Source organism: Dipodomys ordii, unplaced genomic scaffold (assembly GCF_000151885.1).
Source record: "Dipodomys ordii isolate 6190 unplaced genomic scaffold, Dord_2.0 Scaffold268, whole genome shotgun sequence".
NCBI classification, from domain to species: domain Eukaryota; kingdom Metazoa; phylum Chordata; class Mammalia; order Rodentia; family Heteromyidae; genus Dipodomys; species Dipodomys ordii.
The window spans coordinates 178,287-201,891 of NW_012267484.1; the positions used below are offsets into that span (position 1 = coordinate 178,287).

The 23,605-nt window shown below is 41.8% G+C and overlaps 1 protein-coding gene across 1 annotated transcript in view; it reads left to right on the forward strand.

Moving 5' to 3' along the window:
• Positions 1 to 12,344: 12,344 nt before the first annotated feature.
• The window catches only part of Enah (enabled homolog (Drosophila)), an 86,034-nt gene continuing 74,773 nt past the window's right edge, over positions 12,345 to 23,605 (forward strand). The window contains exons 1-2 of the mRNA XM_013036252.1: positions 12,345 to 12,506; positions 21,051 to 21,228. Of these exons, the coding sequence (XP_012891706.1) occupies positions 12,375 to 12,506; positions 21,051 to 21,228 (310 nt within the window). The 5' untranslated portion in view covers positions 12,345 to 12,374. The remainder of the gene's footprint in view (positions 12,507 to 21,050; positions 21,229 to 23,605) is intronic.

Genomic DNA, 23,605 nt, shown 5'->3' on the forward strand with positions numbered 1-23,605 from the left:
ATTGTGAAAATACTGTACAGAGGGGTTACAATTACATGGGCAAGATAATGAGTACATTTCTTATCAAGCATTGTAGCCTCCTCCTTTGTTTCCCTTCCCATCCTCCCCCGCCCCTCACTAATTGTTATATGTATCAGCTGTATACCTTTTTTTTCCTTAGTACTAGGTCGTTGTTTAAATATAGCATGATTTATTCATTTTCCTCTTGAAGGGTGTCTAAACTTTTGGCTCGTTTGAGATATTTGGGAGTTTCTGTCAGACACTTCCAACTGTGGCCTTTCAAAGTTCTTGAATCATTTCATACTCGAGTCACAAGTGTGAGTATAGATGTGGGACTTAGTTTACCACCGTGTTCTGGCCATTCTGGTGGGTGTGTAGTTGGGTTTCCCTAATGGGGATGCTTAGCACTTTCAAGTGAATTTGCCGAACATTTATGTTTCCAACATCTGTTCAAATAATTTGCCTGCTGTTTGATTGGTTATCTGTATTTTAACAACTTGTAGGAATGTTGAAAATGCATCTTGGCCATGTCCGATGTGTGTTTTCCCTGACTGGTGCGTGCTTGTGTGAGGCCTGCGCCCCTCTCCCCCACGCTCTCCACCTCTGTTCTTGCCTTCTGCCCTTCCTGGCCCGCCTTTCACTCTCCCTTATGTAAGTTTGTTGCTTGCAGAAGGCCAACGGTTGGGTCTCCTTGCCATGCACCTGAAGGAATTGAGTTCACAAAGCAGGGTTTATCGATGTGTTTGATCACATTTAAACACTTTTCCTAGCCAGGTACTTGTGGCTCAAGTCTGTAATCCTCGCTCCGCAGGAGGCTGAGATCTGGGAACCTTGGTTCAAATCGAGCCCAAGCCGACTTATCTCCAGTTAACCACCAACTGGAAGTGGTGCTGTGGCTCCTCGTGGTAGAGTGCCAGCCTTGAGCAAAAGAGCTCAGCAGGAAAGACTTCAGAGACAGTGCCCTGGCCCTGAGTTCAAACCCTACGACGGATCTCCGCCTGCCTCCCCCCAAAAAATGCCTCTGTTCTTTGGTGGGAGTTTTTGTCATGAAAGCGTTGCATTTTTATTTAGTGCTCTTTTTCTCCGTTCTCTCCCAGTTAACAGTGGATTTCTTTGCTTTTCAAGTTTTAGCTTCTCCTTGTAATTCTGGAATATGCGCTACTGGGTCGTGCTCTGTTCTCTTTAACATATTACTGACGTTGCTTGGGCATAATTTGTTAATTTTTTATCTGTTTTATGGAAGTGTCCTGTAATTTTCTTTATTTGTGATGTGCTCATCACTTTCTGTTTAGATTGTGTTGGCATCATGCAACAGGCTAGAAATGTTTTCCTCTACTTGCTGAGAATGTGTGTCACGTTAGTGCTGTTTGACCCTTGAATGCCTGACGTGTGTGGTTCACCAGTGGAGATGTGCTGTGGCTTGCTGTCACAGCCTTCTATAACAGTGTGTTTAGTAATAGCATAGTTTCATTTTGTTATACCTTGTTTCTATTTTTTTGAGTTTTTAAAAAAAATTTCATCTAGTTTGTCAGATTTCTTGGTATAAAAACGTTCAGCATGTTCCTTTAGTATCATGCTTTTGGGTGCTGTCCTGGGGCTGAACTCTGGGCCTGGGAACTGTCCCTGAGCTTTTGTGCTCAAGGCTAGTGCTCTACCACTTGAGCCACACCTCCATTCTGGCTTTTTTGCAGGGAGTATGGAGGGTGAATTGGAGATAAGTATCACCTAGACTTTCCTGCTGGCTTTGAACTACAGTCCCAGATCTCAGCCCCCTGAGTAGCTAGGATTATAGGTGTGAGCCACCAGCACCTGGTGCTCTTCATTTCTTGTGGAATAGTTGAATTTCTATCTAGTACTATTTCCTTACAAGTCTCTTTTATCTGAAAATCTTTTGCTTACTGCCTTCTTTCTACCTTGGTCATAGTTGAAAACTTGCTGAAAACATAAAAGTTTTCAAGTAATGTTCCCTGGATGTAGAATTCTAGATTGACAATTTTGTGTTTCAGAACTTTAAAGAGACCATTTTATTGTCTTCTTGTCTTTCCTGTTTCTGAAGAAAAATCTGTGGTAATTTGAACCATTGTTCTCCTGTGTGTAATGTTTCATTTTCCTCTGGCTGTTTCTAGTGTTTCTCTAGATTTGTTTTTGGCGATGATATGCATACCTATGGCTATTTCTAGATTTATTATGCTCGCCTAGACTTGTTGATCTTTTTCTTCTTTGGTTGGTTGTGGAGCTTGAACTCTGGGCTTGGGCGCTGTCCCTGTGCTCTTCAGCTCAAGGTGAGCACTCTACTGCTTGAGTCACAGCACTACTTCCGGTTTTCTTTCTGGTTTATTGGAGATAAGAGTCTCACGGCTTTCCTGCCCGGGCTGGCTTTGAACCGCAATTCTTAGCTCTCAGCCTCCTGAGTAGCTAGGATTACAGGCGTGAGCCATCTGCGCTTGGCTAGACTTGTTGATCTTATCTCAGACTTCTAACTTCCTGTTAATAACCCTTTCCCAAATCCTTTCTTTATTTCGAAGCAAGATCTATTTATTTTATTTTTATTTATTTTGGTTGGTCGAACTCTGGCTTGGGCGCTTGTCCCCGCACTCTTCAGCTTAAGGCGAGCTCTCTACCGCTTGAGCTACATCGCCACTTCCAGTTTTTCTGATGGTTTATTGGAGATAAGAGTCTCATGGGCTTTCCTGCCTGGGCTGGCTTTGAACCATGATCCTCAGATCTCAGCCTCCTGAGTAGCTAGGATTACAGGCGTGAGCCACTGGGTGCCCCTGCAGATCTTTTTATTTTTATTTTTCCTAGTCCTGAGGCTTGAAGTGTGGGCCTGGGCACTGTTCTCTAAGCTTTTGTACTCAAGGGTAGCATCTACACTTTGAGCCACATCTATCTTTTTTGTGATTTAGTTGGAGATAAGAGTCTCATAGACTTTCCTGCCTGGGCTGGTTTCAAACCATGATCCTCAGATCTCAGCCTAGCTAGGATTACACATGTGAGCCACCAGTGCCTGGCAGGATCTTAAAAAAAAAAACACACACACAATAGAAAGTTTACTATTTCTTTCTTCTGCTGTCTCCGTTTTGCTTGCCCCACCCAAAGAATTTCTATTTTTAATAAAGAAAAATATTTTTTCAGTAGTAGAATTTTTTTTTTGTCGGTTATGGGACTTGAACTCTGGGCCTGGGAGTTGTCCCTCAGCTCTTCAGCTCAAGGGTAGTGGAATTTTTATTTCATATTTAAAAAGTTCTCTAAAAGCCAAGTTCCCTTGACTTATGCCTATATTTCTAGCTACTCTGGAGGCTGAGAGCTGAGGATTGCAGTTTGAAGCCAGCCTGGGCAGGAAAGTCCAAGAGCCTTATCTCCAATGAACCAGCAAAAAGACAGAAGTAGAGCTTTGGGCTCCCATGGTAAAGTGCTAGCCTTGAGCGGAAAAGCTAAGGGACAGCATCTAGGCTGTGATTTAAATTTTTTTTATAATTTTTTTATGAGTAGCTGTTCAGTTGGACTTGAATAGCAGATCCTCTGAGTTGGACAGCAGGTCAGATATGATGTAGTTCTTTTCGTTGCTTGTTGGTAACCTGGCACATTCTAACGCTGTGTTCAGGGGCGTCCAGAGGCTCCGGCAGGAAGTCTGTACAATCTGGGGGCATCTTGGTTCCTTTCCCCTCGTTTCATTTTCCAGCAGCTGTTGATGCTCTGAACTCTGCAGTGCAGAGGCAGTGGGAGTGGTTAGTGTTACAGTTAGCAGTGCTGTGCAGCACCAGCTCAAAACTGGCGAGAATCCCAGCTCTTCCCATGTCACTTGTTCTCTTAATAGCTGGGTGCTTCTAGTCACTCTCCAGTGCCTTCACATAGCTGCTACATAAGATTTTCCCACGTTTTTTCCTGTCATTGGAAAGGTGCCATTCTGATAGTTCTGGGGGTTGAGGGTCTGTGGCGGTGTTCTTTGTGGAGAGCCTCTGGCGCTTGCTTCGCTGTTGCTCACACTGTGAGTAATCTTCAACATCGAGGGCAGAGGAAAGTGAGTTCCCGCTTACTTAACTCTGTTTTTAACTTCCAAATCCACCCTAACCTGGCCTCACCTGGCATCTTGAGCTAAATGAGCCATACTTCGTGGTTTTAACGCCATGTTGTTTGGAAGCACTTTGGGGGGTGTTTTGCTTATAGAACTTGACGGGAAAGAATGTGAGGTGAAGTAGCTGCAGGAAACAGGTAGGGTTTATTAGGACAAGAAAGTGTGTCCCTGTACTGTCCCTTCTGTGACCGGTTTTAGATCTGTAGACTTTCTGTGAGCTCTTGTTCTGTTAATGAGAGAGTAAATCTGTGGGTACATTGGGAATTGGTTTTTGAAAATAGCCAGATTAACTTAAAAAAAAAACAGATGGATGACTAAACACTAAGAAGCTCACATTCTTATGTGTATGCCAAGTTTTATGAGACATGAAATCTGAAGTTATTTTGTTTTTAAGAGCTTTAAAGGTACAGGGAACAATTTAGTGGAGTGGTGGGGTCTTGGTGACTCACGGACAGGCATCAGATCACATGCAACGATGACCAGTTTCTTGGATTTGGGTCCTGTTCAGGGTAGCTTGTCCTCAGCCTTCGGGGCTCTCTCAGAGTAGTCAAGTTGGTCAGTACTGAAATCTCAATTGAAGTTGTTACCAGAGAAAGTATGCTTCTAAGGTCTTGGGTTCGTTTGTATGTGGGCTGTTGGACTGTGAAGCTGAGTCTCTCTTGGTTGGCAGTTGACTGACCATGTGGGTTTGCCTGTAAGGTAGCAAGCAGTGCAGGACCCTGCATCTTTGTGTAAATTAACCTTGCCTTACTCTATTCAACAGACAAGTCTATGAGTACTAGGTGGGCAGATCATTAATAAGCATTTTTTTGTTGTCTGTCTATAGTGTATACTTAGAATAGGGTCTAGAAGCACAACAGGGCCAGAATTTTTTCTGACAATACTATACAGAGGGATTATAGTTACATAAGCAAGGTAATGAGTCCATTTCCTATCAAGTGTTGCCTTCTCCTTTGTTTTTCCCCTACCATCCCTTCCTTCCCAACTCCCCAGCTCCTCCCCCCCCCGAAGTTTTTGAAGCAAAGTTTGCCATAAAAATGCAACCCCAAAGAGATTGTACGGAAGAGACTGTCAGCGGTTACAGTGATTAAGATTAATTCTAAAAGTGTCTTTGTCTATATGTCTTTCCCCATCCCCTTTTGCAGATCTTGGGGCTTGAAGTTGGGGACTAGGTGCTGTCCCTGAGCTTTGTTGCTCAAAGTTAGCACTTTACCACTCAAACCACAGCTCCAGTTCTGGCTTTTTGGTGGTTAGAGATAAGAATCACACTAATTTCTGGGCGCTGGTGGCTCACGCCTGTAATCCTAGCTACTCAGGAGGCTGAGATCTGAGAATCGCGGTTCAAAGCCAGCCCGGGCAGGAGAGACCTTGAGACTCCTATCTCCAATAAACCACCAGAAAACTGGAAGTGGCGCTGTAGCTCAAGTGGTAGAGCACTCGCCTTGAACTGAAGAGCTGAGGGACAGCACCCAGGCCCAGAGTTCAGGCCCCACGACCGCAAAAAAAAAAAAAAAAAAAAAGAAAGAATCCCACTAACTTTCCTGTCTGTGTTGGGTTTGAGCTGTGATGCTCAGGTCTCAGTCTCCTGAGTAATTAGGATTATAGACTTGAGCTGCTGGTGCCAGCTTGTCTATTCTTTTTATGAATCTAGATGTTTAAAAACTTCAAAAAAAGATATTGGGGAATGGTGGTGTACTTCTGTACTCATAGCGCTTATAAGGCTGAGGCAAGAAGCGAGTGGATTCTAGCATAGACCAAGACACCCAGCTCAACCCTATCCCCAGAAATTACAGTATGTCAAGCAGAGCCGAGCAGGTAGCAACTCGCAGCTGGCACTCTACCACTGAGCCATGCCTCTAGCAAGACTTCCCTGCTTTCGCTGGCTTCAAACTACAGGTTTGAGCCTTCAGTGCTCAGCTTGTAGCTTAATTTTGATGGTAAGAGAAGTACTAACTCTACAGCACAATTGAAAGATACTTAAGTGGTTAATTGTTTTAAAGTTTACCAAGTTATAAATTGTTTTTCGGTCTGTTTGTGAAAGTCCGAACTTTGTATAAAAAAGGCTTGTTAGCAGATTTAAAAAGTAACTAACTAGCACAGCACTGTAAATGAAGGTTCTGGGGCGTCTGTTGTGTGTGTAGAAAGCAGTGCTGTGCCGGGGTATCCTGCGTCATCCGCTCACTTTCCATGTTCAGACAGCGATTGGGATTCATATTTATTACTGTGTCTAACTGAAGGAAAATCAGACAGGAATATATCCTGTAATCAGTCTAACAGTAAAATTTCTGCCAACCTTATTGGAAGCTCATCTGTTCAATACAGCTGTTTTATCTTGTACCAAAATTATCACTGTATGCCGTATAGAGAATTTGACTCATCAGTGGTTTAGTGAGCTAAACACATCCCCAAAGCACCTGAACCTTTGGGGGCTTTTCAGATGGAGAAAAGGCTGTAATTTCTACCTCCTCCCTCCCCCCTCCCTCCTCCCCTTCCTTCCCTCCTTCCCTTTCGTGGGGCCTGAACTCTGGGCCTGGGCGCTGTCCCTCAGCTCTTCAGCTCAAGGCTAGTGCCCTACCACTTGAGCCACAGTGACACTTCTGGCTTTTTCTGCTTATGTGGTGCTGAGGAATCGAACCCAGGGCCTCGTGCATGCGAGGCAAGGGCTCTACCATGGAGCCACCTGCCCAGCCCCATGCTGAGCTTCTGTTGTGTTCTCAGCTCAGACACCAGGCAGAGGAGGGTATAAGTCATGCTTAAATAGTCTGTGTGTTGTATGTGTGTATATCTGCAATATAATACCTAAAATTCCCTGCAGATTTTGCCTTTGATGTAATTCTTTGAAGATGACTGAGAAGGAAACATTGAAGGAAACATCTTATTTGCAAGAAACATTCATTCCTTGGAACATTAAGTTTTATGAGTTAACTTTTTATTGTTATCTCTTAAAAAATCTGTGATATTGTAGAGATATTTTCGTTACAAGGCAACACAGTGTTTTCAGTAGTGTGATTTTTTTGGGTTCTTTTTTTACTAGGGTTTGAAGTCAGGGCTTTGGGCAAGGCAAGCAAGTATGCTTATTTAAAAAAAATTGAGCAAATTAAAAAATTCCTTTATTTTAACCTTCGAACTAAGCATGTATCATGCCATATAATACTGAAATAATGGAAATACATGAAAGGTAATTTTGTGGACCTGCATAATCTGCTTACTTGAGCGGAACGGCCAGGTGCCGGCTCGGAAGCCCGCTGGCTTCTGACTCCCATCTCTGCCTCTCCCTGTAGAATGAGTTTACCTCAGTGTTTGTGTCCTATTTGTGAACTGGCATATTAACAGTATATGCCAATAAAATGTCGAGATGAATGAATAAAAGCAAAAACATACAGAACAATATAGGATACTTGGCAGTGACTGTGTACATACCAGTGTTGGTGGCCATGTGTGTTATTTATATCATTATGTAATCGAACAGAACCCTTAACTGACCCCAGGGTTTTGACTGTGCATTAGCTTACACCTGGACATTTGGATTGAGGTGGTGGTACTGCTTGGATTTGAACTGAGGGCTTGCTCGGTAGATGCTCTGAGCCGTGCCTCAGGGTCTCAGTTTTTTCTGGGGCTTGTGCCTAGATGGCAGTCCTAGTTCTTTGTTTTCTGCTGTAGCTGGAGCCTTGTGTGTTTTGTGTTGTTTTTACATCCCCTGTCTCCACGTGTGTTAATGACTGAGACATACTTGAATTCTGTAGTCTAAACTTACTTGAGTAAGTAAGGGATGGCTTCCTTTAAGATCATTTTTTACAAATTTGGCCGTAACAGTTTTCTTCATAGTTTTGAGATGTTTTTATATTTTAAGGCCCCCTAGTTTTGCTGAAATGTTTTCTAAAATATGCTGTTTTGCTTTAGATACATTCTTCTTCTTCTTCTTTTTTTTTTTTTTTGGGTCCAGTTGTGGGGCCTGAACTCTGGGCCTGGGCGCTGTCCCTCTGCTCTTCAGCTCAAGGCTAGTGCTCTACCACTTGAGCCACAGCGCCACTTCCAGCTTTTTTCTCTTTTCTTATGGGGTGCTGAAATATAGGAACCCAGGGCCTCAGGCATGCAAGGCAAGCGCTGTACCACTGAGCCACCTTCCCAGCCCTAGATACATTCTTAATTAATTCTTCTGCTAGATTACATTTGCATTTGGCATTGTAGATAAGTATTGTGAGGTAGGTATAGTAGAGGCATTTTGGTATTTCTTCTTTAAGAAAAAAACAACTGTCAATTTCCCTGGAAAATGGGATATGAAGCTGTGTTCTTTTAAGGGAAGTTTGCTTTTCTACGTTATTTGTGGCCTATTTGCCTTGCAGAATGCAGGTTTGTTTGAATCTGTTTGTCAGTGACTTCAGTCCTTCCTCGGTGAGCTGTGGGGGCAGAACATCACACTTACAGCAAGCAGAGCTCTTCCCGACCCTCTCCCACCCCGTTTCTGGAAGAGTTTTTGTTTTAATGATATAGCAAAAGAGAAAAGTTATTTAATTGCTGATAAGTTTATGTCAATCCACCCATCGTGTACTTGGTTCATTGTTGGTATCCTCTACTGATCTATTTCTTTAGGGTTCTTTTGTTGTTTATTTTGTTACTTTTTGACTTCCACAGACGCTCCTAATTCTGGATGATGGCAGTCTGTGTTGACAATGATCACAAGATGGTTGTCCTCGGAGCCGCTCCTGGGCCTTCCAAGGAGCCTCTGATGCCACTGCCCACAGTTGGTCCCTGTGACAGCTCCAGTTCCTTACATGTTGTTGCTCTAACCTGTAAAGGCAGCTCTATTGGGAGGCAGGTGGTGATGTAGTAAGTGTGTTAGAAATTAAGGATCCCATTTTTATGTTATATCTCATCTCTCGCCACAGGGTGGGACGCTAGCGTGGATTTTACTTTTTCACTGATGAGTAGTCTAATGGCTCTTAAGTATGTCACCTCAGTCTACCAGTCAGGCTGTGGCTTTGATGCGAACTCCCATTAATCCAGGTTAGCTGGTGATTTCCTTCTCCTTGAAAGAGAGCAAGAAAAAGTAATGGGTAGATCAGAACCGAACTCTGGATATTCCCAAAGCCAGGGTTTGTACCCCTGCATTAATAGCAACTCACTTGGCCGTTCTTTTAAGTTGCAGCTCTGTGGTGACTTCTTAGAAAATTTCTTAAACAGAAAATTAGGTAATTCCCACTTTCCCTTATTTTATTTCCCTTATTATTATTATTATTTACCTTTTTCACTTCCTGGCTGTGTCCTTTTTTTTGGGGGGGGGGTCCGGTCGTGGGGCCTGAACTCTGGGCCTGGGCGCTGTCCCTCAGCTCTTCAGTTCAGGGCTCTACCACTTGAGCCACAGAGCCACTTCCGGCTTTTTTCTTTTTTCTTATGTGGTGTTGAGGAATCGAACCCAGGGCCTCAGGCATGCAAGGCAAGCGCTCTACCACTGAGCCACCTTCCCAGCCCCCTGGCTGTGTCTTTTTGGGGATAACTTACCACTGTAGTTATAGCTTTCTCAGGAAGTTGAAGTAGCCAGACATTTGATTATTGACCAAGAGTTCTATTACATACTTGTTCCTCATTATGTGTGGGTAATTGGTTCCAAGATCCCTTTACAGCGTACCCTGCAATCGTGGTGCATCTCTGGGTTATTTGTAATACTTAAAACAATGTAAACATGTATTATTAGGCAATAATGACAGGAGAAAAGCTGTCTATGTCCAGCACATGCTCAGTATGGATGCAGGGTTTTTCTTTCTGAATACTTTTTTGGCCCACAGTTATTTGTATTATTAGATTTATAACCTTTTGATTTGGCACTAGTTAGTGCTGTTAAACTACCCATGTTTTATTTTAATATTTAGTTTGTCTTCATGCAGCTCTGGGGATGATGAAGGAAGACATTTTGGAGTAGCATGTCTTTTTTTAAAATTTATTTTATTTTATTTTTATTGTGAAAAAACTGTACAGAGGGGTCACAATTACATGGGCAAGATAATGAGTACATTTCTTACCAAGCATTGCAGCCTCCTCCTTTGTTTACCCTTCACCTCCCTTCCCAGCCTCCCCCCCCTCCCAATGAGTACATTTCTTATCAAGCTTTGTAGCCTCCTCCTTTGTTTCCCCTTCCCATCCCCCTAGAAACTTTTTTTTGAGGGGTCTGGTCTTGGGGCCTGAACTCTGGGCCTGGGCGTAGTCCCTCAGCTGTTCAGCTGAAGGCTAGCACTCTACCACTTGAGCCACAGCGCCACATCCAGCTTTTTTTTTTTTTTCTTTTTGCTTATGTGGTACTGAGGAATCGAACCCAGGGCCTCATGCATGCAAGGCAAGCACTCTACCACTGAGCCACCTTCCCAGCCCCCCCCCCAGAAACTTTTTTAATGCACAGCTTGACCTATGACTTACTGAAAAGAAAATATTGCTTGGGTTTTCGGAAGCCAAATGTAGGCCCCCCAAATACTAATTTTTGGAATCTAGAAAATGTTCTGCATTAATTTATAGGGTTTTAAAAATTATATTCATTTTATGGTCATGCTAAGCAGGAGATCTAACACTTGAGGCATGTCTCTAGCCCTGTAAGTTTACTGATTAAATTTTTTCCAAAGCTTGGTAAATTTGTTAAATTATAAGCGGTATGAAGTACCTTAACTTGTCTAATGTAATCTTTTTATAGTTATATATCACTCAGCAGCTATTTCTCGTGAGTGAAGAGATGTTAACTTCTGTGATGACAAGTACCTTTTAATTGATCCTTTAAAAGTAATTCAGGCTTTAGTCACATTGTCTTGTTTCTATTTCCAGAAATGTTTTAGTAAAAACTGTCAGGTGAGCATAAAAATGATGCAACATTGGGATTGCTACATCAATACTGCTATGTTCGTTTTTGTTAACCTTTCCTAATAGAAACGATGCGCAGTGATAACCTCATTGCTCAGTGACCTCTTGATCTTGCCTTCACATCTGGGTGAGACTTCACCATAAACCCCCTCTGCAGAGTTGCGTTCATTGTGCATTTAGGTTGTACTTGGGGGGGGTGGCGGCGGGGCCTGAGGGTGACCTGTGTCTCTGCTTGGGAAGAACCACATAGAAGGTGCTGCTTACACCTGCAGTTGCAGAGCTGCTGGCCTCTCACCCAGCACTTGGGAGCACCACAAGGCTTTTCTGGATGAGAACTGGCTGACAGAGTTGAAGGACCTATTTCTGATGATCACTTTGGTGCACATCAGAATTTGATATTTCTGATGATCACTTTGGTGCACATCAGAATTTGATATTTCTGATGATCACTTTTGGTGTACATCAGAATTTGATATTTCTGATGATCACTTTGGTGCACATCAGAATTTGATATTTCTGATGATCACTTTTGGTGCACATCAGAATTTGATTTTTTTTTTTTTAGTTGGTCATAGGGCTTGAACTCTGGGCCTGGGCACTATCCCTCAGCTCTTCAGCTCAAGGTGAGTGCTCTACCTCTTGAGCCACAACTCCATTTCCGGTTTTCTAGTGGTTTATTGGAGATAGAGTCTCACAGGGTTTCCCGCCCAAGCTGGCTTTGAACCGAGATCCTCAGATCTCAGCCTCCTGAGTAGCTAGGATGACAGGCGTGGGCCACCAGTGCCTGGCATGATTTTTTTTTTAATGGTATAGAACAAGGTAAAATTTGAGTCAAGTTTTTCATCCAGGGGTGTTATAGAATGCTGGAAAGATGAACCTATTACTTTATATGGATTAGAGCTTCTCTCTCTCTGATCATTGAGACAGTGAAACTAAGACAGTAATTCTGTCATGGAATTGCCTTTTCTTTATTCAGGTTAGATTTTGAAATCTAGACTCCTTAAGTCTTTTTTACTTTTGTATTTTTAAATGAAAAAAAATGTTGAAGCATAGTATATTACTTTGACGAAAGAGACTCAAGGTTTTAGTCTTAGTGACATCAAGCACTAGTATTAAGGAATGGAAATTTGTCAATAAAGGGTAATCCGTCATCAGTATAAAAAGCATATGCACACTTAAATGAGGATTAATTGATACTTGTATTCCATGTAATGACTAAATTAACTACATGAAAGGAAAAAAAATTCTGTGTTTGTCTACATGCTATTTTGTGGATTCTCATCTCGTTTTGGACCCTTACCACCCTGTACTGTTTGTCTTTCCTTTAGACGCTTACTCAAGGGCTACTAGGTTAATGAACCCTGGTTTACATGGCATATTTTAAAGACTTTAACTTTGAACATTTTATTTTATTTTTTTTAACAGTGAACAGAGTATCTGTCAGGCAAGAGCTGCTGTGATGGTTTATGATGATGCCAATAAGAAGTGGGTGCCAGCTGGTGGCTCAACTGGGTTCAGCAGAGTCCATATCTATCACCACACAGGCAACAACACATTCAGAGTGGTGGGCAGGAAGATCCAGGACCATCAGGTAAGTACTCACAGACGTCGTTTGAAGTAATTGGTATATCATTAAAATAAAGTAGTGCTTCAAAATAATCTCTCTGGGAAAAATTGAGCATAGGTTTGCCTGCCCACTCATTCTGCTGCTTAGGAAGCGTGAGTTTAGATGAAGAGTGATAATCTAATTGTGCAAAAATTTGTGTTTCTCTATGAGTCTTCTAGATCATCTGCCCTTGCAGTTAGCCAGTTTTTGCAATCTAAGGATAAAAAAGTAATGCAATAGTATTTAAGGAGCAGACTGTGTTTATGAGGTCTGTTTTCTGCCAGAAGAGTGGGTTATAAGGCTAGAAAAAGGAATGAAAAGGGTAAGTAGTTTCAGGAAATAGTGTTAAGCTCATAGATGATAAGAATTAAAATTGCTGATTATGTCTAAGATGGATCACTAAGCTTTTCCTAATTCTCTACATTTCCAGTAAAGTAACCTGATATATTTTGGTTTTTCGTTTGTAACAAATCAGAAGCAATAGAGCAAAGGAAAGGTACATAGGGTCTTGTTAGCACTAACTATCAGATAATAGGAGCAAAAACTTTTATGAACTATGCTTATGTGTGTATGTGTTACGTATTTTTATTTTGTTACTGACATTTGATAAACTTGCTAAGGTAGTGTTCTGCTACGTGAGCCATACTCCACGCCATACAACATACTTTTGGGGGAAAAATTTCCAAAGATTTTAGAATCAGCCAATGTTAAAGTCCCTCTGACAAAATTCAAGGGAAATCTTACCAGGTTTTGTTGTCAGTGTTCAGTTAAGCTAGAGAAAAGCCATCCCTAGGCTTCTAGGACATGTGATGGGTGGATAATGTGAAACCGATGCTGCATTAACCACGTTTTAGAATGGAGAGTATGGACTACAGTAGCCAGGGGCTTAGATTACATGTATGAGCTACAGCTTAGTGAGAGATTGGGCTGGGAGATGGGTAACTGCAGAAACTTGGGCATCCTAGTAGCACTGAGTTAGCGAGAACTACAGAAGACCTTCTCAGGACAGGGAGACAAAGAACAGTTTCTGTCTGAGCTGGTTTGGGAGCTTTCTCAAGAAATGGAAACTACAACCTCTTTAACAACACTAGCCAAGAAATTATCAACAACACTAGTGGGCCAGTGACTCTCTGGGGACAGCTGGTAAAAATAAATGCAACGCCTCTGGAGAGAAACGGACAGCTTTGAAGTCAGTCTACAGAAAACAATTCGCTGAAAATATCAAGTTGATTGATTTAATAGAAACGGTCTCAGCCTGGCCCTTTTCTCTGCCTCCTCGGTATCCCTCTCTGACTCTAGCCCTCCTCCTTCCCCACTGCTTTGTGCTTCCTGCCTCTGCTCTCTCCTCAGCCTCTTTACCACAGCTCTGTACCCTGGTCTGTAGAGAGTTGGATTATGCTGTGAGCTTTCTTTTCATCCATCTCCAGCAGGGTGCACCAGTTGGGAGTTAGGCAAGAGACAAATGAGTTATCCCTTAAGATATTATTACAGAGAGCAAAATAAAACTGGGTGATAGAAATTGTTGAACATCCTGTAATCCTAGCTGCTCGGCAGTCTGAGATGTGAGCATTGAAGTTTGAAACTAGCCCAGGCAGACAAATCCACCAGACTTATCTCCAGTTAACCATCCAAAAACTGAAACTAGAGGTATATCTCAATTGATAGAGCACCAGTACAAGCACAAAGGAAAACTAGCCTGTAAGTCAACTAAGATGTTCTTAGAGCTTGCCCTGAGGACAGATTTACTGGCACGTTCTGGGGGATAGAAGGGGGAGTAACGAACTTACCCCAAGAAGAAAATACCAAAAAAGAAACAAACTAGACAGACTGGCAGGATTTTTTAAAAAGTGAAAAAATAATAGTAGGAATAAAAAATAACTGTCATTGCTGGGCGCCAGTGGCTCACACCTGTAATCCTAGCTACGCAGGATGCTGAGATCTGAGGATCATAGTTCAAAGCCAGCCCAGGCAGGAAAGTCTGTGAGACTCTGATCTCCTCCAATAAACGATCAGAAAACTGGAAGTGGCGCTGTGGCTCAAGTGGTAGAGCGCTAGCCTTGAGCTGAAGAGCTGAGGGACAGCGCCCAGGCCCAGAGTTCAAGCCCCGTGACCAACAACAAAAACACAAAAATGACTGTCATTGTAGGAAGAAAATAAAAAGGAATGTTATTAAAAAATGCTAAAAGTGGGCCATTTTGTAGAAAACCATAATTTTCTAACACAGAAGAATATAAGCAAGGCACTAGTGGCTCCTGCCTATAATCCTACCCCATCAGGAGGCTGAGACCTGAGGATCACAGTTCTACAAAGCCAGCCCCTCTCACATAGTCTGTGAGACTCATCCCCAATAAACGAGTCAGGTAAAGCAGGAAGTGGTGCTGTGGCTTAAGTGGTAGAGCACAGAGAGGCTCAGGGACAGCGCTCAGGCCCCGAGCGCAAGCCCCCAGGACCAGCCAGAAATGGAAGAGTATAAAGAGAAGTAGACTACACCATAAGATAAAAACATGTACCCCTAACTTAAAAGGATGCCTGGGAGTGCCTAGCATTTGCAAATGAGACTTGTAGGCTTCAAGAGACTCGCCACCTGATGCATATTGTTGTAGAGAGTAGTGTTTCACATGGCTAGTATAATTTTGATATCTAAAACAGAAGAAGAGCAGTTAGAGAGAGGAGAATTACATGCCAGTCTTGATTATGAACGTACATACAGATGCAGAAGTCCTTGGTAACCTTTATGGACCAAATGCAGCAATATAGAATCCATGTCTCTTTTCAGGAGTGTTTACCATTAGATAACTGGTAGTGTGACCAGCAGCAAACAAACACGAGACAAGAGAATCAGGAATAGCTTGATAAAATTCAAACCATTCCATAGTCATTTACAGCACATCAGGCATAAAAATGAATTTTCTTAAGCTGCTAAAGGTGGATAATACAAACTTAAAGCAGATACCTCACTGAATGATAGTGTCAGATTTTTATTAATCTTGTAAAAGTTGAAGATTTCTGCTTTAATCAACTTCATTAGTGTTGCTGAGTACATTCTAGCTAACAAAGGTGGCTCAGTGGTAGAGTGCTTGCCTCGCATGCACGAGGCCCTGGGTTCGATTCCACAGTACCACAAATAGAAAGCCGGAAGTGGTACTGTGGCTCAAGTGACAGAGTGCTAGCCTTGAGCTGAAGAGCTGAGGGACAGCGCCCAGGCCCAGACCTTAGGCCCCACAACCAAAAAATAAAATAAAATAAATAGAAGCTCTAACGATTGAAAAGGAAGAAATAGTTGTTCTTACTCACCAGTGATATAATTTTGTCCACATCAAAACATATTCCAGTATCTTTAAAGTATGAAAACTAGTAAGGTTGCTAGAAATCAATGTTTAAAAACCAGTAACATTTATATATAACTAGCAATAAGCAGAAAATATAGTTTTGACTTCACATATTTAGGAATTAGCACTTGTATCAGTTTAGTTAATAATATATGTTAATTTTTATAATAGAAGCTTTAATGAAAGTTTGAGCATTCAAGAATCACTAGTTTGTTGAGACAACCTAGGAGAAGTCATGGATGAGTTCACAGACAAGGCTGGCACCGAGGAAGGGTATAGGAGAGTAGACGTTTGCTGCGTTAGGGTGCGTCTGTGTTAGAACACACCACACCAGAACTCGGGCTTGCTCGCCAGATTTGCTGCCACAGCCTGTGGGTCTACACTTTGACAGCATACTTTAGAGGATATCCAGTAATGAAAACATACACTTGCTCCTTACTTCTTTTGGGTGCTGGTCCTAGGTCTTGAACTCAGGGCTTGGCCACTGAGTTTTTTTGCTCAAGGTTAGTGTTCTATCACTTGAGCCACAGCTCCACTTCCGGCTTTTGAGGTTAGTCAAACATAAGCGTCTTTGCTGGCTGGGCTGGTTTTGAAATCGTTCCTCTGCTGTGTCAGCCTCCTGAGTAGTTAGGATGACAGGCGTGAGCCACTAGCACCTCGCTCCTCCTGACTTTTGAAAGTTGTTTACAGTGTTCTGTTCTTAAAGGTTAGGCGACTAGGATACTGACTTTTAAATACGGATTCTGCTGCCAGGGCATTAACTCAGCGTCCGCTCAACTTGGCCTTTTCATTTGCCGCTGGTGATCGTAGTTTTCCGTTACTGGTTAATGGGAGGCAGGGTCTCGAGGACGCCTCTGACTTTGAATTGTGATCCTCAGCTCTTAACCTTCTGAGTAAGATGGTAAGCATGAGGCAGGAAAAAAAAAAGAGCACTTTGTTAAGTTTGATTCTAGTGTTTTCTCAAGAGAAAATGTTGTGGAAAAGCATAAACTCAATGTAACTCCTCCTTTTCTTGGTTACCACTTTTAGGCTATTTGCCAAGTAAGTATATAAATCTGTCCCAGAATGGAATTTGTAATAGTGATAACTAGTAGCTAGAGTTTTGTGGCCTCACCTCAATATTTATAGAAAAAAACGAAGTGGTCATTATATTTTTATTGTGAAATATGTAGTCTAAAATTCACCATTTTACTTATTGTTAGGTGTACAGTTCAGTGACACTAAATACAGTCACAGTACTGTGCAATTGTCAACACCAGCTCACCTCCCTCAGGTGCTCAGAATGGGTCTCTACTTCATAAGCAATAATTCCCCATTTCATCCCTTCCCCATTCACCACTTTTCTCCTTGTTTCTCTGAAAAATCACATGATAGCTGTGATAAAATGGACACAGTTGTCCAGCCTTTTTACTTAATAATGTAATTCTCAAATTTATATTTCAGTATTGGTAGGTGATTTTGGTAAAGCCTCTATCTGAGATTACAATAATTGCACAGAATATAAAAAGAAGAGGAAATATCTGGACAGCTTAAATTATCAGTCTATCGTCCGAGAGACTAAAGAGCTGGAAAGGGAGTGCCAGTGGCTGACGCCTGTAACCTTGGCTGTTCTGGAGGATGAGAGCAGAAGGGTCACAGTTGGGGTCCGCCCAGACAGAAAAGTTAGAGCAACCAGCAAAAACAGGCTAGATGTGTGGCCCAAATGGTAGCATGCCAACTTAGCATAAGGCCCTGAATTCAGGCCCCTGTACAGATCTCCCCCCTCAGAAAGAAGAACCAGAGAGGTAACTCTAGTTCTGAATCTGTTTGCCTTTTACCTGAGAGGCATGTTAAGTTGCATTGAAAAGCTGAGCAGTTCTGGGGGGATTCAGATGTAGGATCCATATTAGAAAATGGTACAGTTCTGGCCTGGTAACAAAGCAGGAGTATTAGTTTTAGTAATCTCTGTACCAAAGGGGAAATTGGCTGAGAATTAGACAGGCCTTCACAGGAGCAGAATCCCAGGCTCTAATTGTTTTAATCACTGTTTGCGTTGAGGTAATTGGAATTTGTTCGTTTCCCGAGCTGCTTGCCAGAAGTGAATGTCTTACTGGTAGAAATTTTAACATCATTTGAGGCCTCAAAATTTCCATACAGTTGACCATACGTGATGTCTGACAAACAAAATAACCGGTATAAACAGAGGCAAAGTGGACAGCGTTAGAGCAGACTCACTGAGGAATCCAGCTCCTGAGTTACCAGTAGTGCTTTCTCTTAACAGCTCAGTGATAGGAGGATGTGAACATTCAGACACAGTTAAAAAGAACCAGTGAGCTGGCTTGGCGGCACAGTACTCAGAAGATGGAGTTAGATCGAGGTGAAACTGAGTCTGAAAACAGAGCTCACGTCAAAAGGACAAGAGGTGTCTGCCAACCTAAGAAGTAGAGAAGTTCAACTGCAGTACTGCCAAAGATATGCACATTAAAAGAGTACTGGTGAACTAGGTTGTAGGTCAGAAGAAATAATTCAGACTGAAGCTAAGATGTGTGAGAAAGACAAAGCTGTGCATAAAAAGAGGATTAGTAGCACACACAAGACTGAGTTCAAAGTCCAGTATCAACCTCTCTCCCCCCCAAAAAAAAACAATTGTTACGGGTAAATCTTTTTTTTTTTTTTTGTCGGTCGTGGGGCTTGAACTCTGGGCCTGGGCGTTGTCCCTCAGCTCTTCAACTCAAGGCGAGCGCTCTACCACTTGAGCTACAGTGCCACTTCCATGTTACGGGTAAATCTTAAATGGTCATTGGCAATATGAAATTAATATTCACATTTCACAGTCACAGGGCGTAAAATATACTTGATTTAAAATACCTGCTAAAACATAGTGTAGAATCTGAAGGGTTGATTGCCAGAGGGGGTATTATTGGAGGACACCCTTATGAAGGCCTGTATTGTTGAAAAAAATAAAGGTATTAATTTTTATTTATTTATTGTTTTGGTCCGGTCGTGGGGCTTGAACTCTGGGCGTGGGCGCTGTCCCTCAGCTCTTCAGCTCAAGGCTAGCGCTCTACCACTTGAGCCACAGCACCACTTCTGGCTTTTTTTTTCTTTTTGCTATGTGGTGCTGAGGAATCGAATCTAGGGCCTCATGCATGCAAGGCAAGCGCTCTACCACTGAGCCACCTTCCCAGCCCAAAGGTATTAATTTTTATTTGGAGATGGGTATAAGATGTCTGCTGTAATCTCTAGGGCAGCTACTAAAACAACAGTGAAAAATATAACTAATAGGCTAGTGGAGGTCATAATAAAAGAAAAAGAAGAGAAACAGACAAGCAATAGTCTGGTCAATAGAAGCAAGTAGATGGCAGATTGAGGTCCAAAATTATGTTTAGTTTACATTAAACGTAACTTGATTGAAAATTCAAAGCAGAAAGTAGAAGGTTGGATAAACAATTTAAAAAGTATTCTGTTAACATTCGTATTGAAAGATAAGACTACAGGAAATGTTAAATTTAAAAGAGCCAGGTGCTGGTGGCTTATGCCTGCAATCTCAGCTACTCTACCTACTCCAGTCTGCTCTGATCTGAGGATCGTGGTTTGAACCAGCCCATATAATATAGTCCATGAAACTCATTAATCTCTAGTTAACCACCTGCCAGCAGTAGAGCTGTGGCTCAAGTCGTAAAGCACTAGCCTTGAGCAAAAATCCTCAGAGACAGCGCCCAGACCCGAGTTCAAGCTCCAGTATGAGCACAAAAAGTAAACACATGAATAAAAAAAAGACAAACTAGAAAGCTCCTAGCTGAGAAAGAGCTGTTGTTATACAAAGTAGTTTGTAAGGAAAAAAATACGTTATTGAGAGGATATGGGGCAGGTATAAGTAATGGATGGTTACTAAAATATGTTCAGTAAAGAGAATGTGGAAATGCCAGATGGACTGTATTCCCCTGTCACATAATCCCAGCACTCAGGAGTGGGGATCAGAGCCCAGGCCAGCCTGGCTTCTCAGTGAGACCCGCTCCACCAAGTGACACAGGCATAATTCATGAGGCATGATGAAGGTTCTTCTTGAAAACTAGATTTGAACCGAGGGCTTCTTGCTTGCTTGTTTGGCATTCTACCACTTGAGCCACACCTCCAGCCAGGCTTTTTGGACATAAAAAGTCGTTTGGACTTGGATCTTCCATTTCTCAGACTCCTGAATAGCTAAGATAGCAGTTGTGAGCCATGTGTCTTGGTGACTGTGACAGGCATCATGTGCACATAAAACTTAACTGGGTTGGTATCCCTGGTCATACTTCCAGACAGAGGTGTCACATATTTCATAATTGAGTGTCAACACATTTCAAAAGGTTAGAAGCACGTCATGTTTTCTAGTTCCTGCAGAATTAATTTGGAAATAAGGTAGAGAACCATGTAGGAGTAGAAATTAAATACTTCAATGAATAACCAAAATCTCTTTTCCATGGTGAAGAGACAAACTCTAAATGATAATATGACTACAAACACAAAAGAAAAATCTTATCACAACCCCTGCCTGAAAATAATGTAAAAAACTTTATGTGTCAGTACAGAGCAAAACAGTATAAGCAGAACTATGTAAACAGGAGTGTTTCAGTAAATTAAATGCTTTTAAAAAGTTGCACCAGAAAAAAAAAAGAATAACCTGTAAGTCAAGCAAGACTGAAATTAAAAAACTGTTGAGCTGAACACTAGTATCGGTTCCAATGGAATGCAGGTAAAATAGCACTAAATGAGAAGTAAAGACTAAATGTGTAGCAAAGAAAATCAGTAATACTGATTCTGAGTCAGCCATTCATCCCAAGAAAGTACAATAGCCATTTGCCAGTAACTGTGCCTGTAACACTAGCTACCGAAGAGGCTGAGGTCTGAAGGCTCAAGTTTCATATTCAGACAAGGCAGAAAAGAGCTGGGGATGTGGCTCAAGCACTAGAGCACCTTCCCAGTGAATGCAAGACTGGTTCAAAGCTCAGCACCACCTGAAAAAAAAAGAAACAATAGAATAATAGTCAGTGATGCTCAGGTGAAACGGTGAGACAGAAAATAATGCAACAGAGAGCAAGTGCACGAAGATGAGACTGACTCCAGAGTTCCGGAGGGGACTGCTTGAAGGAAGATAGGGCATCTTTTCTTCAGGCAGAAAGGCGAATATGGGGTGCTGAGAGTCGTAAGAAAACGCATAACGGTTACCATTGCCTTGCAGGTGGTGATCAACTGCGCCATCCCCAAAGGGCTGAAGTACAATCAGGCGACGCAGACCTTCCACCAGTGGAGGGATGCCAGGCAGGTGTACGGCCTTAACTTTGGCAGCAAGGAGGATGCCAATGTCTTCGCAAGTGCTATGATGCATGCCTTAGAAGTGCTGAACTCACAGGAGGCAGGTGAGGCGTCCGTGTGGTCCTGAAGTGCCATGCACACGTTAAGGCAGAACTGTGCTCTCCGGTTTTAAATCACACATGTATTGGGTATAATTCTTGAACTTTGTTGACAATATGAAAATGTGAACATTTGTGGGTAGTAAATAATCCAGTGATTTCTTTACCTTCTCATTTGAAGTTGATTGGTTTGTTCTATTCTGCTCTAGAAACTCAACTGTTGTTGCTGGGATGTGAAGCCTAGAGGAGACAGAGTGGCTAGAAATCACACACATTTATTATTATGCTCCCTTTAATTTTTGTAGACATTTCTATGTTGTACAGGCTGGCTGGCATCAACGCCCCTCCCCGCCCCCTCCCACCCCCCAGTAACTGGGACTTAAAAGCACCCTGTCCCATGCCTGTTACTTTACTTTTTATGAGGAAACACATTTGCTGAAAATCCTTTTTCAATCAGCTACTGAGCCCAGGAACTTCCCAGGGGATAGTCTGCTTCCTAGGAAAACACACACCTGACTTGTCTTTAGAAGTTGTTGGAAGATGCGAGGGTTGCCCTCATGTGGTAGAAGCTATGAATTGCCTCTTTTTACATTGAGTGTTTATAGAAATAATTAAGAATCTCAAAGCTTAAAGCTCAACGTGTTCCAAGGTTAAGTTTATTTTTGTATTGGTTTCAGAAGTAGAAACAGAAATGCATTAATGTATAGTATTTGTTTGAAGAGGTTTTATAGTCAGTAAAGGTTATATATAAAAGCAATAAAAATAGTATTGTGTTCACACTGTATAGTTAGTGGTTTTAAGGATATAAATGTGTTATGAGATGAAAGTTTGATACTTTGTCAAAGGTATAGAATTTCAAAAACCTGTAACATTAAATTATATTTACATTTTGCCTTATTTCAAAATGGATTGAAGCATCTAGCTTGTGTCTATTTTAAATACGAATTTTAGAGCAAGAAGGCATTTTGGGATCTTGAAGAAGCTCTTATGTTATTGTACCTGTATATGTTTTGTATCAGATTTTCTTTTGAGGAAATTAGGATCCATAGTAACTTGTTCTGATAGTTGTCTTTTTTTTTTTTTGTAAAAGTGGGGGACAGAGGGGTCACAGTTATGTAAGTCAGGTATTGCGTACATTTCTTTTGAACAGTGTCACCCTTTCCCTCATTTTCTCCCAGTTTTTTCCCTGCCCCTTCCCCCCAAGTTGTGTATAGTTCATTTCCAACTTTGGGTGAAGTGAGTACCACTGCTGAATTGGTTCACCCTTTTTTCCCTTTGAGGAAGGAAATTACTGAAATGTGTTCTAGTTTGTCTCTCAGTACAGAAAACAGCATAGGGGAAGTTTGGTCTCATGTAGATAATTTTTAAATCACTGTACTTTTCTTGAAAATTACTGTATATTTTATTAGCCCTCTTATCTGTGATAAAATTATATAATCAGTTTCACCAGTCATAATTTTACCAGAGGATAGAAATTAATCACAGTTCTCTGTATCTTGTTTAATAGAACAGTTAACCTATTTTGTGTGATGACACTTATCTTCATGTGTTTGGAAGAAACGGCCATTATTTTTATTTCTGAGCCTTCAGAAGAGTAGCTAGTGAAATTTAAGACTAAATGCTATCATAGTTCAAATTATTGCTTATTGTGTTATTTTTTAACCAAATAAAAATTGCTTTTATCATAGTAGCCATATAGTTTGCTTTCATAATCAAATGTTAGTAATGTTTTTCTTCTGATCACATCTTGATCTTTTGAAATTGTTTTAATGTAGATTCCATTACATTGTGTTACAGAGTTTAGTAAGCATTAAAAAAGAGTGTTCAACATTACACAGAATTTGCAAGTATGAAATGCTCCCTGTTTTTCACTTGATGAGGAAACGTTTTGGCGTAGAAAGAAAATAGCACTCTTCTAAGATGATGCTTTCTGTGAGGGGAGCCGGCGCATTAGCCGTCTCTCATCACCAGCCACCTCACTCGCAAAGAAGCTTCCACTTCTGTAGAGGGCTAGACATTTAAGTAGTTAATGTGGACAATCTGGTTTATTTAGGAACTGACACTTATAAAACAGCCCTTTCTGACTTTTGATGCTGTTAATTGGCCTTGGCCTGAAACTAGCAGCATGGAGGATGTGGATATTAAGAAGTGCCCTTGCTGGGCTCTGGCAGCTCCCACCTGTCATCCCAGCTGTTCAGGAGGCTGAGATCTGAGGATCGCGGGTAGAAGCCTGCCTGGGCAGGAAAGTCCATGAAGCTATCATCTCAAATAAACTACCCAGAAAAAGCCAAAGTGGTGCTATGGCTCAAGTGGTGGAGCGCTTGCCTTGAGCAAAAGAAAACTCAGAGACAGCACCCAGGCCCTGAGTTCAGCCCCCACAACT